Below are 15172 nucleotides of genomic sequence, written 5' to 3' on the forward strand. Positions count from 1 at the left end.
GATGTAAGAAACAGTAGCATACTAGAATGTTTGTATAAAGTACATATGAGAAATATATGAATGTACATCAATTCATTGGTACGTTAATGCGCACGTCATTGTGTGTATGTGTCCATGTGTACATCATGCCACCCCTGCATCAGTCAGTGCCTGACTTGGGCCACCCCAGTCAAAAAGCCTGGAAACGGCCCTGCACACAAGTGCCAAAAACTGCAGTTCCTCAAATGGCCACTTGAGGCTCGCACCGAAAGCGAGTCAGTCCCCATTAAGCTCACATAACTTATCCACACCACTCAACACTGCACAAACATCTGGATCCACACATCATTATTCTGCTATAGAGGAAAGAGAACACTCATTTGTTTGTATTTCTTTAGCCAAGCCCAGCATGCAACAACACTGTCCCTGCTAAGTACTGACCTGGGGAACTTAGGGGATTCTGGAAATCTGCAATTATGTATGAACTCAGCTAAAACAATAACTAAAAATAGTATTTTTTTTTAATTTGTAATGAATTACATGCTTCATGCAAGGAAATTTTCAGGAAATGTTTTAGAAATAACAGGCACAGAAACTAGAGCATTATGAGTAATTCTTCTTGATATAAGTTTTTCTTATGAACCATTTTTATTGTAGAAAAAATGACTGATTTGTGGTAGAATCAACATGAATCCATTTTTCAGATAAAATGCAAGTCTTTAGACTTCATAGCTCTCTAAATGACAGACTGTACATGTGTCAGAACGCCTCAAGGACAAACCATTCATCCCATATTTGACTCTTCCTTTGTCAAAGAACACCACAGACATGTTTACACCACCATAATCAGACCTCTGCTGCCACCCACTTGTTGTATCTGGTACATGCAGAAATAATTGTGTTCAAAAAGATTAAGACCAGAAGCAAGACTGTAGAGATGAGCAGAAAGTTCATAGATACTCAAGTACAGATGTTTGAGTTAAAAAAAAATTACTCTAAAAAGTAGAAGAACTGATTCAACTTCTTTAGTCAAGCAAAAGTGAAAAAGTACAGGCTCTGAAATGAACTCAAAGTATGAAAGAAAGAAGTTGCCCTCTGAAGGACATTTCTGCTGTCTGTTGGTGTACTAAGTGAACTCAACATTAAATCTCCTCACGGTTGAGGTTCTTTCTCCATTTAATCTTCAACAGCATCATCATCATCATCATCATCATCATCATTTATTATTATTATTATTATTATCATCATCATTATTATTTTAACAATATATTGTAATATAATATAATGTAATATAATATAATATAATATAATATAATATAATATAATATAATGTACAAAAACAACACAAAAACAGAAACATGCGGTCCACCCCCACCACCCAAACAAAAAGGCCAGAATACACAGAATATATTGCATTATTCTTAATATATTGTACATGCATACCTAAATAAGCAGTGTAGGTATTACTCAGTGCTAATGCCACAAAAAATCCAGCAGAGTTCAGAAGCCACAGGAAACCAGATTGGACCACCAAGATTGACCGACAACAAATAAGCAGAAACACACATGAAGTGTAGCCCGTCTGAGCAAGTACAGTATATTTAATATTACTCCAGATGTTTGCTTCCACCCCAATACAGTGAAGGGTGTTTTTTTTTTCATAGCACTGAAAAATGGAATTAAGTCAATTTAAATGCAACTGAATATATGTCGGAGTTACTCCTAATAATCCACAAAACAGAGTCAACAGTCCTCATGGGGACTATTTCTTTGGTGTGTGGATAATGCAGAGTACAGTCTGATATCTTCTGCCACCAGTGTTATATCATACTGCTGTCTATTTTAAGACCACAGTGATAGACACTTTATCATAGTGTTTAAAGTGTTATTTTTGTATCTCTTATGTGGATTTATTATTTACCTTTCTTACTCGGTTTCATTCTCTTCCTCCTGAAACATTCAGGTGTGTTTTGTATACTGTATTTAGCACATGCTTCTTCTGCTGTACAGTAGTTTTTCAAACATATATTATTCAAATACTTTTTATACTGCAACCTTTTTTATGTTTCCTGTTTTCTTGTATCTGATTAATCTTTTTTCTAAATATCAGGTATTTAGTCTTTATTTGGAAACAACGTGTCCACCATCTAGTGGACAAACATCTGCACTACAATATCTGTCCAAACTACTGTCTTTGTCTTTCAGCTTTTCTGGCTCTTTTAGTCACAAAAACATGATTCTCTATGAGACAAACCACCCTGATCTCCTGTTTGGGCATCAGGGACTGAATCTGTACCACAATCAGGGTCTGAAGTTAAGTTTACAGTCGGTTACAGTAGAACAGTAACCGCAGTGACAGTAGAAATATGGAACATATCATGTAACTTTAATCCCTGACTGTTCTTACCTGAAGATTTCCTGTTAAAAAATAAGATGTATTAATATAAGATAAACCTATTTGCCATGGTGCCAGATGACATGATATTTTTACCTGCCACAGCCAACATTTACCCTGTATTTAGCCATATTGAGTCATAATTTTTTACAACATATTGCACAGCATCCTTTCTATTCTGCAGGGTGTCTACATGTATGTGCAAGTTAAATGTAAGATTTTTAAAGACTTTCTTAATGCCACTGTTTAAATGCATTAGTGACCAATGACATGAATAAGACTTGGTGGAGATTAAAGGCTAAACTAAAGCACTGAGTTAAAATTTGTTAGAAGTTAAACCCACAAAAAGAGTGTGTTTACAGGGGGACTAGAGAACTCCTCCGTGTCATCCAGACAGTTTGCAAACATGAAGAACAAAAACCTAAAAGACTGTCACAGGATAACAAAGGCATTCAAAATCAGCTCTCATTCTCAATTTTTTTTTTCAGCAAAGGAGCTGATATAAAATACACCAGGGACCCCCTCATGATATGTCTTGTAAGAACTTCTAGAGAAATGTACTAGAAAGATATTAGACATGTATTCAAAATATTTTCACAAGGTTTGGGCAGTAACTATTTTTTCATACCTTAATAACCTCCCTGTCATTTCACCAGGGTTTATGGTATATGATAGTATTTGTGTGAAAAAACAAATTATTAAAAGCTGCTTATAGACATTGTGTAGCTTACAGGTCTTTGTGTCTAATATGCTATTAGCCTTCATAGACAAGTCTTACTGGGTTTTAATACTAAGACCAAGACCAAGCATAGATTCTTCCTAAAGGACCCAGTGACACATGTTGCTGCAGATACCAACACATCATTTGACTGAACAGAGACAACATACATATGTATCATGTGGCTAATAGACTGCCTTTATTGTTGGAGGAAGTATCAATTATCTTGCACTTGATGTGAAGTTTAGACCACACTAACAGTACTTGATGAGTGAATATTTAAAACCACCCCAAACAGAATTTAAGACTGTTTAAGATCTTTAAATGTCTTTTATTTGTAAATGTGAATTTAAGACAAACTGCACCATTTTTTTCATTGTATTGATATACTTATATATTTTATTATTATAATAACTGCCACACTGCATGTTGACCTGTGCAGAATTATTTACACTTTTTAATCTATATAAATGTTACACTGTGCATATTCTTACATGTTTTATAATTCATCTGTACAGTTAGGGCTGGGTGATATGACACATAAATAATATCTCAATATTTTTAGGAAATGCCACGATATGCAATATATATCTCAAGATTGCTGTAGATTAAACTACCCAATAATATATATAGGACAATATGTTTGACCAGATACCTCTATTAATACCCACAACTATCAGTGAGACAATATTGTAGGGATGACTGCTGATGCTTTCACAAAATATTAACACAGTGAGATTTTTGATAAATAATCATCAATAATGTGGATATAATGACTAAGCAGATAAAGGCAAATAGTAGAACAGCTAGAGCAGCCTGGTAAGTTCAGAAAAAATGATATAATTAAACTGTAATGCAGCCTTTAAAACCAGGAAATCATGCAAAATAACAGTATAACAATATCTAAAATCATGATATAAATATAATATTGATACATTACCCAGCCCTGTGTACATTATATATACACACACACATATATATGTAGTTGTAGTGTTTTATCATTTTCTTCAAGCTATTTTTCACAATATCTGTTACACTGCGCTGCTCAGTGTTGACTGTCAGGAACTCGCCACAATTTACTCTGCTCACTACTTTCATTCATTTTTTTGTTTTTGTTTTAACCAGGAGTCAAATGCCTTCATACTGCTGTTTGTAATTGTACTTTCTGATGTGTGTATGATGTCTGTCTATGTTGTATTTCTGTGTTAGCACCTTAGGCTGTGACAAATTACATTTTCTTCCTCTATATTCCATTCATTTGTCATTTCGACATACAAACTTGAACTGGAATATCATTTTTCCACAGTGAGCAGCACTGAAAAAGCCCCACGTGCAAATCAGTTACTTCAGCAGTTTTACCCGAGTCAGCTTTATTTATATTCCAGTTACAGTCACACAAATTAATCAAGACCTCGTTATCTCCTCATAGTGAACATTAGAACAAAGAAAGTTACTATACTTGAAAATCAACAAGAGTGGTTCACTCTAACTCCAATACACCGCAACAACATTGGCAAATTTTGATCAGTTTGACCGAAATCTACAAATCCATGCTGAACTGAACAAGAACAGATGATTAGTTAACATAAGCTCCTCTTTTACTGCTAACATGAACAAAAACAAAACAAAAAAACAAAAAAGGACACTCAGGTGTGATTCTGTTGTCAGACAGTATAACACCATAAAAACAGTTCCATAATATAAGACAACTGTCTTCACTATATTTTTGAGTTTTTAACTCAAACTTTTAAGATTTGAAATTAAAGTTGGCAAAACTTTTAGTCTATTTCAAAACTTCAGAGTCTTTGAGCAGTTCTACCCCACTTTGCACTTCTGACTTGAAACAAAAAAAAATTAGTCAAGACAGTTCCCTTGAAATTATGAGTTTTCTTATCTTTCTTTCTTTTTATAGTGCTTATTCAGTGTTTAAATTTCAATACACTGTTGTGTTCAAACATCCCAGAGTTCAGACAGTCCTCAGAAGACCTCCAGGTCTGCAGAGTTGTAAACCACCGCCGTCTCCTCGATGCCCACAGCAGCTTCCTGTTGACCCTCCTCTCCCTCCTCTGTAGCCTCCTCCAGTGACTCCAAGGCCTCGTTGGTATCACTGGCGAAGGTCTCCCTGGAGACGTCGTCGTGCTCCTGTAGGTTCAGTGTGCCGATGGCCTGCTTCATCTTCTTGGCCATAATGTGCCGCCGCCTCTTCTGCGCCGCCTTCTTGCTCTTGCACTCTCTCTGGTGCTCCTCTAGGAAGATCTGCTTGATCTGGGCTTTGGTGATGCTGGGTGTGTTCTTTAGCAGGTTCAGATACACCCCACCGGGCGTCCGTCGCCTGCTGCCGTCCATGGTGTACACGCCGCCACTTTCCTCAAGTGTGGCGGTCTCTCCCAGTAGTTCTATGGCTTTTTTCTTCCCGATGACATTAACAACACGCTCTATCAGGTCCTTTTTAGGCTCCTGCAGCCTGTGTGCGATCTCATCCACCACCTTATCCTCAGGATCATCCTCTGTGATCTCGTACCGGCCCTTGATGTCCATCTCAGCCCTGGGGCCCAGTCTCTCTTTAGCTGACCTCTTCCTCTTTGTGTCCCCACCTCCCCTCTCCTCTGAGCCCCTGCCCTTCATGTACTCCTCCAGCTCTGCGTCCAGCATGCTCACCTCTCCTCCTTCATTATTCTGCCTCTCAATCTCCCTCTCCTTCTCCATGATCTTACGGGCCAAGACAAAGTTATAAGTCTCCACATTCCTGCTGGACATGCTGACCTCACCCTCCATGCCGAATATGCCCAGCTCTGCAGCGATGGCATCCTGGCACTGCTCCTGCACCACAGAACCCCAGATGTTATTCACCTTGCGGCCTCCTGGTGCTCCAGGAGCGGGCATGCGGGCTGGCCCTACCCGGGCGGGCTGGGGAGCGTTGGACACTTTCTGGCGCTTTCGGCGCCAAACAGACGCCTCCTCATCCGACGAGTCCGGGTCACTGTCGCTGGACTCCACCGTCCTGCCACCGCTGCGGTAGGCGGCGGCAGAGGGCTGGGCAGCGGCTCTGTTCTGGAAGGACTGGCCTCTAAAGGCTGGAGGAACCTGGGGTCGAGCAGGTGCTGCTGCTGCTGCGGTGGCGGTTCCCATCTCGGTTTCCGAGCTGGAGCCGGAGAGCTCTCCATCTTCCAGATCACCGTCCATTACATCTCCGCCATCCGCCATGTCTGGAAGACAAGAAAAAAGAAGCGTTGAAGTGTTGACTGCTCTTTGAACGCACCAGCTCGAGTTATGGACGCTCATTAGCCATCAGAGCTAACTCTACACCATTAACAGCTAACAATACAATAACTTCACATTAAACCCAACAAAAAACACAAACAACTCCGTGTACAAGAACACAGACACCTTCAGATATGTGACACTACAGCAGCAGCCGCCTCTCCGACCTGCATGGAATATATTTGAGCTTTGTTTAGCTCTTCAACTCACTGTGAACTGTCGTAATGAGGCTGTAAGTCAGAAAAACTTGAGACGCTCTGAAGAAAATTCGCGCTAAGCTAAAGCTACACTTCCGCCTTCCAACTGTCACACCCTTTCAAAATAAAGGTGACAATGAAAGAAAAAAAATCTTTAAAAAGGCTGAAATAGTCACTGTCTTGATAGTAAGTGCTGGAAAGTAACTAAATTAATTTACTCAATTACTGTACGTACGTACAATTTGAGGTTAATTTACCTTACTTGAGATTTTGCTATTTTCCACATCACTATATTTACATTTATTTGATAACACTACATTATCAGATGATTAATACACAAGATGACAAACAAATAAATTATGGTGTAAATTATAGATTAAGATGAAATTTAATTGAATAGCCAGCAGAAAAAAACCGTCTGGACGCTCCGTCTTATAAGCAACAAGATATACGAAGAAGACCGACTTCCGGTTTGGACTTCCGGTATGGAGTAGAGCTATGGCGGCGCCCTTGTCCGCCATCTTCCCTGCAGCCAGGTCCCTCTCACATTGAGAGCATCTATAGGCACAAATGAGTAACTGTAATGTTGTCCATGCTTTCCATTGGCTGTTTCTGGCCTTCTTATGAAATGTCAGATGTCTTTCATATGTGTAATTATAGAGGATTCCGCAGTAACGTATGCACTGGTTGAATTTTATTTTTAATTATATTTATTGTATCATGTATTTTTATTTAAAAAATGTATTTATTGGTCATTGACTTACTGTGTTTTGTTTGTATGTTTAGTGCTTGAATTTTCCATTGAAATACCCCCTGCTTCCAGGGCAAACAGTGGCACACTCAGGCTGTTTGAAGGGGAAGGGTAAAAAAAAATAAATAAAAAGAGCGCCAGCTGCATGTGTCGGGGCACCAGTGCAGTGAAAGACATGATGCAATTATGATGAAACTGTTTCAATCCCTGGAAGGCCCTCTTGAGGGCATTTAATCATGTTTTCTAGATTGGAAGGGTGCTCCAGAGGGCACTTCACCACATTTTCCCCACCAGAAGGGCACTCTAGAGGGCACTTTATCATATTTTCTCCACTGGAATGCTCTTTAATATATTTTCTCCACTGGAAAGGTGTCCTGTAGAGCACTTTACCACATTTTTTTTTCCACTGGAAGGGCACTCTAAAGGGCACTTCATCACATTTTCTCCAGTGGAAGGCCACATTGAAGACATTTAATCATGTTTTCTGGATTGGAAGGGCACTCTAGAGGGCACTTTACCACATTTTCTCTTCTGGAACAACACTCTAAAGGGCACTTTACCATGCTTTCTCCACTGGAAGAGCACTCTACAGGGCACTTTATCACCTTTTCTCTCCTGGAAGGGCACTGTAGATAGCACTTACTATCACATTTACTCCACCAGTGGGCTCTGTAACACATTTTCTCTACTGGAGTGCTCTTTAATATATTTTCTCCACTGGAAAGGTGTCCTGTAGAGCACTTTACCACATTTTTTTTTTCACTGGAAGGGCACTCTAAAGGGCACTTCATTGCATTTTATCCAGTGGAAGGCCACTTTGAGGACATTTAATCATGTTTTCTGGATTGGAAGGGCACTCTAAAGAGTACTTTGCCACATTGTCTCCACTGGAACAACAGTCTAAAGGGCACTTTACCATACTTTCTCCACTGGAAGGCCACTGTGGAGAGCACTTTCTCATGTTTTCTCCACTGGAAGAACACTTTAGAGGGCATTTTATCATGTTTTCTCTGCTGGAAGGGCACTCTAGGTCACACTTTATCACATTTTCTCCACTAGTGGGTTCTTTAACACATTTTCCCCTCTGGAAGGTTATTCTAGAATGCATTTTATCATGGCCCTCTAAAGAGAACCACATTTTATCTACCATAGGAGCATCCACTAGAGCACTTTTGCATCATTGTTTCAAACATGGAGGCACCATGTGGACTCAAGGTGGGGCCAGGGTGAGGCGATCGCCAAGTTTCTACTCACAACTTCAATCTAATGTAAACAGTAATGACCTTAACTTACACACATACATACATATGCATATTAAATAAGTATAAATAACACACAGTATACTCATACTTGTGCATGTATAGGAGCTGTATGAATACACATTTTAAACTGTACACTTGCTCTGAAACTTTACAGATTTGAAATAAACAAAGCAAACAAAAACGATTCCTGCATCATGACTAACTGATGTCTGAAAGGTTGGTGGGTTGAAGGCAGAAATTGAATTACTCAAATTATAAATCAAATCAGTGTAATTAGATTGCAGTTCTGATGTAACTTTCAGTCTGTGTAGGAAAGCACTGCCTCGTTCAGACCTGATTAGACCATACAGGTAGTATTTGAACTTGTTTTGCATCTGCTGAATGTAGAATGTAAGCGTAAATGAACTATATTGCAGTGTAAATGACTAACAGGAGCAATCAGGGTTGGGTTGCTGTGCTATGGTCCCCTTTTGACCCCTGTCTTACCCTCTCAGCAGTTGTCCATATACCCTGTCTCTTTCAAGTGCCCTCAGTGCATTTTGCAGACTATATCTTGCATTTATTAATATAATCTTTTCAAGTCAAGACCTGTCCGGAATAACCAGGTGGGTGATCGTGACCTCCTACACCTGTTTACCCGAGAAACTCAAACATGAGTTACAAACACACTCTGTAATAAATCTGTTCTGAGGCAAATTATATCACTGGTACAGGCAATCATTCCCCAGTCTAAAATACGTCACTCATTTCCCATCATGCCTTGTGTTGGACTGAGTAGTTTGTTAAGTTTGCCATTTTATATAAAAAATTGCAAGTGTTACTTTTTGTTCGTGTTTGCGTCTGTTCAGAACATGATGGTTTATATTCTTAATTGTGATTATGAGCTTCTTGTCCATGTGTAGACACACAATTTCATCTGTACTGTGATGCAGGTGGCAGGTGTAGTCTGGTAGAGAGAAAATAGTTCAGACAACATCTTTTCCATAGTCTTTGCATGCCCACTATAACTCATGGATATATTACTGGACAGACCCACTGGGCTCAGATCCTGGGGCTCAAGTTGTCAGTGGGGCCCTGAGTCTGTGCATCTGTTTTAAGTGATGAAAAATCAATCGTATGAGACACAAAATAACCACAAATACACACAAAATACAAAAAAATACCACAAACAACTATGAAGAGGCAAAAATAACTACTAGGAGACACAAAACTATCACAAAAGACACAAAATAACTACCATGTGACAAATAAAATTATCACAAAGAGACACAAAACAACTACAAAGGGACACAAAACTATCACAAAGAGACATAAATGACAACAAAGAGAAAGAAAACTACAAAAAGACATGATACTATCACAAAGAGACACAGATGATGACAAAGAGACACAAAACTATGACAAAGAGGCACAACATAATGACAAAGAGACACAGAACTATGAAAAGACACAAAACTATCACAAAAAGACAGAAAATAAAGCAGGGATAGGGGGACCTTTTACATGTCTGTGCGCAGGGCCCCGTTGTCTCATAGTCCATCCATGGTATAACCCCAGTAGCAATAGACAAACAGCATGCTGGTCTTACATAAAACCTTAGGGATGCTATTGTATGTACCATAATAATTCTTTGTAAATATATTTGATATTAAATGTATTTTGCTGTGTATTAATGTGCCTGGTCACTGGTTATGATATGATTATATCACCCCCTGTGTGGTATGGCCTGTCCTTCATCTCTGTTTTTTGACAGCTCCTCTCCCCTCCTCCTCTGTTTGTTTCCCCCCTACACAGCCTCCTGTTTCCCACAATGCTCAGCGAACATCACCACCAAGATGGCCGACGCTATGGAGGAATATGAGAAAGAAGCTGGCTGCGTCCCTATTCTCCATCCCGAGGTATGGTCCTCGGACTTCACGCCTTCGCACGCACACTTGAACATACAGAAAACATATTACACCAGCCCGCGTGTGGGCGGCTGTGTGATTTAGCCGTGCTTTTACGGAAACTCCGATGCCCCCTGCAAAACCACCGGTGGGGGGTGGCAGGTAGCTAACGATGCTAAAGGTGCTAACGCTAGCCCCCCTCCTCCTGCTGCATAGCAAGTCAACGCTGGGCAGATGTTCGTGTTAATGTTAACGTTAAGCTAGGTGGTGCTTTCCCTGCTAGCGACGCCGTACAGCTAGTAAACAAGACTGTAAGCTGTGTGTTTAAGTCTGTAATGGAAAAACTAACGTTAATGCTTAATCCCGACAACCATACGACGTTAGCTTTAGAGCTAAACTGGCTCTGCTGGCTGCTTTATGTTAGCTGCGATGATGTAAATTGGGGTCAAGTGTATATGGGTTTATTGAGCTGTCGGCAGTCATAATAAGTTAATGTACTTCCATGAATGTAGAAAAATACGCAATTTCATTGAGAGACATATTCGTTTCTTCATATTATATTTTGTAACGTTAGACAGCCTCAGCTAGCTAACCTGCAGCTTTGTTGGGGTTGTCAGTAACGTTATCTGTCAATTTGTCAGTTAGCATTCGTTGTTTCTGTCATCTAACTAGAGCTACAAGGATTAATCGAATAATAGTTGATTATTAAATTAATTGTCAACTATTTTGAGGATGGATTAATCGGTTTGAGTATTTTTTTAATAAGAAAAAGTCAAAATTCTCTGATTTCAGCTTCTAAAATGTGAATATTTTCTGGTTTCTCTTCTCTTCTTTGAGACTAAATTTAATATCTTTGGGTTGGAGACAAAACAAGACATTTTATTTAAGACTTTTAGAAACACTGATCAACATTTTTCACTATCTTCTGACATTCTATGGACCAAACAATTAATCGATTCAACAAGAAAATAATCGATTATCAAAATAATGACATGAGATTAGATATCATCTTAGGTTTTTGATATGGTTGTATTGTAATATTTCCTGGTTTTAAAGGCTGCATTACAGTAAAGTGATGTCATTTTCTGAATCTGCTATACGTTTCAAACTTGGTCATTAGATCCACGTTTACTGATGATAATCAAAAATCTCATTGTTTATATTTTGTGAAAGCACCAATGGTCATCCCTACCATATTGTTGCAATATCAATAGATATCTTAATCAACATATTTAATCAAAAATATTATATTTGATTTTGTTATTTTAGAGAAAATGTGTATGTCAAGATATACATCATATATCACGGAATAGCCTAAAAATATTGTGATATTATTTATAAGCCATACTGTGCAGCCATATTATCAATATCAATACTGATACTGCTCATTGATACTCTTATTAATACTACTTGCCATAATTTCATGCAAACAATAAAGATATGTCATGAAAATAGTTGAAATAGTTTGCAGAAACAAGCTTCACAAATTATGTCAGAAAGGAACAAATAGATTTGCTTTCATTGCAGTATTGGTTTCTTATTTGTACATGACCCCATAATGGGAAAATGTGGTGGAATGAATCACAACAGCTGCATCTCTAAAGGCACATACAGTCTGTTAATCCTGTGTTTTTTCTCTGCTCTGTTTTGTTTTTTTTGCACAAAGTTAGGAAACCCAGACAATGAAAGAGTAGTTTGTAATGGTATCCGTCATCTTTTCATACGGCAAGTCTGAATGACTGGAAATTAAACCGTGCTTTTCCTTGGGATTATGAGCACCTTTTCAACATTAGATGCTGCAGTGAAACTTAATACACAAAACAGTTGGATAAAACCCACAAAAGGTGTGATCTGGATCGGTCAGCATATGTCATCCAGTGCTCCTCCCCATCTAGGTTGAGTGGAGGTCAGTTTACTTGGCTTTGGTTGAACCAATGTCCCTATTAAGAATAATTATTTTATTTTATTTTATTATTGATCAAAATATGTTATTTAACCTACAATCTGTCCTGACTTGTCTGAAAGTAAGAAGCGTGCGACCAGCAAGTATAGAAATAAGAGTGATGGTGTTGAGCGAACTGAAACATACATGTATTGATATTTAAGTTGCCTAATGTAATTTTCTGTAATTATTTAGTTTGGGTCTCTGGAACTACAATTGACTACTGTGACAGCAGTGTCATGACTGGGTCAACCACTACACTAGGTGAATATGTGTAACGTGCTTAGTAGACTCCTGTCACATGCGCTCTTTTGTGTGAAAGCTGTATAGTTTGGAGATCTTATTCCAGGCCAGCCAAACAGACCCCTCAAAAAATTCAGTGTGTTCTAAAGACCAAGAACACACATTTAAATCACTTTAGAATTCAGTGTTATTCCTGTTACATATGTGCAAGCCTTGTTCTCTTCCCATTTGCATTCAAACCACATTGTTTTTTTTGTGTATTATAGATAAAATGCTTCCTCTATCTGCGGCACTGCAACAACTAGGAGTAAACTGACAATCATCTTTCTGTTAGTTCTTGCTGACTGTTAAAAGTCTTTCCTCTTTGACACTTAGGAAATGTCAGCGAGGTTCTCTTGATTAATGGAAATGTAATTGCTTTGTGTTTTCTGTGCCCTTGACACAATGAATTGTCAGTGATTTTCTTTTCTTTGTTTGCTTGTCTGGATGTGACCTCTTGACCTGACTGGGAAGTCTGATGCCTGGTTCAGACTAGACAATATTTTTGTCTGTTAAAGGTCCAGTGTGTAAGATTTATGTGGATCTGTTGGCAAAATGTGGCAGAAATTGATTAACATATATGCTTTTGGTAGTGTATAACCAGCTGAAAATAAGAATTGTTTTTCATTACCTTAAAATGAGCTGTTATTATTAAGCGATTATTAATCAACTATTAAATTAATTGATGAGTATTTAACTGTTTTAATTAAGACTGTACAAACTCTCTAATTTTAGCTTATCACTTGTGAATGTTTTCTGACTCCTGTACTTTTCTGTGACAGTAAACTGATTATCCTTGGGTTGTACACAAAACAAGACATTGAGGACATGTCTTTGGGAAATGGTGATCAACATTTTTCACCATTTTCTGACATTTTATGGACCAAACAACTAATTGGTTAATCAAGAAAATAATTGACGGATTAATCAAATCTGAAAATTGTGATTTGCTGCCCTAAATCCTGCACACTGGTCCTTTAAGATGGGGACTGTCAGATAAGATAGTCAAAAATTCTCGCTGTGATTTGAACAAAACGTTGATCCAAGACCAATCACAGCTTGTTGTCTTTATATGGTGTGCATGATGTCATCTGGAAGGATGTGCTATGGACCAACTTCCAGAAACAACAATGTAAACAAACAATGGCATATTTTGCTTTGTTTACAGTTCTGTGTGTGTGAACACTGTGCTCGTATTGGTCAACATCTGGAACATGTCATGCAAGGCAAAAACAGTTCTGACATCCTACTCTTAATGGGACGTTGGTTGACATCAACTATAACTATACTAAATGGGATAAAATGATCAGTTGTCCCAACTGACCCCCATTTACATCCTTGATGCCCCCCATCTGTCAGGCCAGGTTATTATCAGGCTGATATTGTGTATTCTTTACCCAGCTTGGGAAACCTCAGACTAACTCAGTCAGGTAGTCCTCTTGTCAGTGTGGATTCAGTGTTGGAGGCTGAGTCAGTATTTGACACTGCATACAAATATACAGACAAAGAAAACACAGGAAGAGAAAGGCAGCTGGTTATTATCAGCTTAAGTTTAATACACACAGACACTAGTGGCTGTGATTTAAAGAGCTTGAAATCCAGACAATGCCATGGTGGAGCTGAGCAAGTTTTACTTTTATGCAATGATTGTGCAGGAGTGGGATTAAGTACTCCATAATCACTCAGAACTTGAAGTGCTATCAGGGAAACAGCATGGCATTGTGTTAATACACAAGGCTACAGCTATACTTGCACTTTGTCCAAAGATTACTTTTTAGCCAATCTTGCAAGAGGTAAACTGTCTGCCATGGATTTAGAGGTGCCGCAGCCTCCAGCTTCTTTAAATCATTGCACTGTCTGAGCATTCACAATATGACCCCTGGGTTGCACAACTACCTGTCGTATTGAAAGAATATGTCTGTCGGTAGTAGCTTCATCATAAATTTAGTTTATTTTCCTGTATGTCTATACAGACTGAAGCTTGACATAAAGTTGCTCCCCGATTCAGCAGGGTGCTGCTTAGAATTTGGGTCACCTCGTAGCTTGTAGTGAGAGCGGAGTGAGGCTGAGTGTGTGAGGCACCTGAATTAGAGCATCGGAAGTTTGGTTGCACACTCAGATGGGCCAAGCACCTTTTTTGTTTTTCTTTGACTCATGTCAAATGCAAACATATGCTCGCTCGAGGAATGGAAGGGATAAATGCCCTTTACGTTTAATCTCATTTGAAAATGCAAATGAGGGTTCTGTCATAAAAGGCACATAAAAGTTGGGGACATGCTGAGCCACTTGATTTGATATTTAACTTGTAGTGCAAAGTGGGAAAAGCACATTCTGTTTCTTTGGAGCATTCCCATTATTTCCCTCATAAAAGTAATGTTTCCAATCTGCTTCCTCCTGATCCATGGACGTAAACTGTGCCTTGAATATTATATTAGCCTTTCGAAATAGCTCTCATTTCAGATCAAATCTGATTGTGAGCTATGGCACCAGCCAGCAAGA

At 38.8% G+C, this 15172-nt stretch overlaps 2 protein-coding genes across 2 annotated transcripts in view; one reads left to right on the forward strand and one right to left on the reverse strand.

The window, feature by feature from the left end:
- Positions 1-4445: 4445 nt before the first annotated feature.
- On the reverse strand, positions 4446-6595 carry phax (phosphorylated adaptor for RNA export). The gene has a single exon (XM_084711431.1). It carries the CDS (start codon positions 6372-6374, stop codon positions 5070-5072), a length of 1305 nt encoding a protein of 434 aa, XP_084567557.1. The 5' UTR covers positions 6375-6595; the 3' UTR covers positions 4446-5069.
- A 3750-nt stretch (positions 6596-10345) lies between these two features.
- Positions 10346-15172, forward strand: part of zdhhc17 (zDHHC palmitoyltransferase 17) — a 40280-nt gene continuing 35453 nt past the window's right edge. The window contains exon 1 of the mRNA XM_084711110.1: positions 10346-10461. Within this exon, the coding sequence (XP_084567236.1) occupies positions 10399-10461 (63 nt within the window). The 5' untranslated portion in view covers positions 10346-10398. The remainder of the gene's footprint in view (positions 10462-15172) is intronic.

The sequence above is a fragment of the Lutjanus erythropterus genome, chromosome 22, assembly GCF_056507025.1.
Source record: "Lutjanus erythropterus isolate fLutEry1 chromosome 22, fLutEry1.hap2, whole genome shotgun sequence".
NCBI lineage: Eukaryota > Metazoa > Chordata > Actinopteri > Lutjaniformes > Lutjanidae > Lutjanus > Lutjanus erythropterus.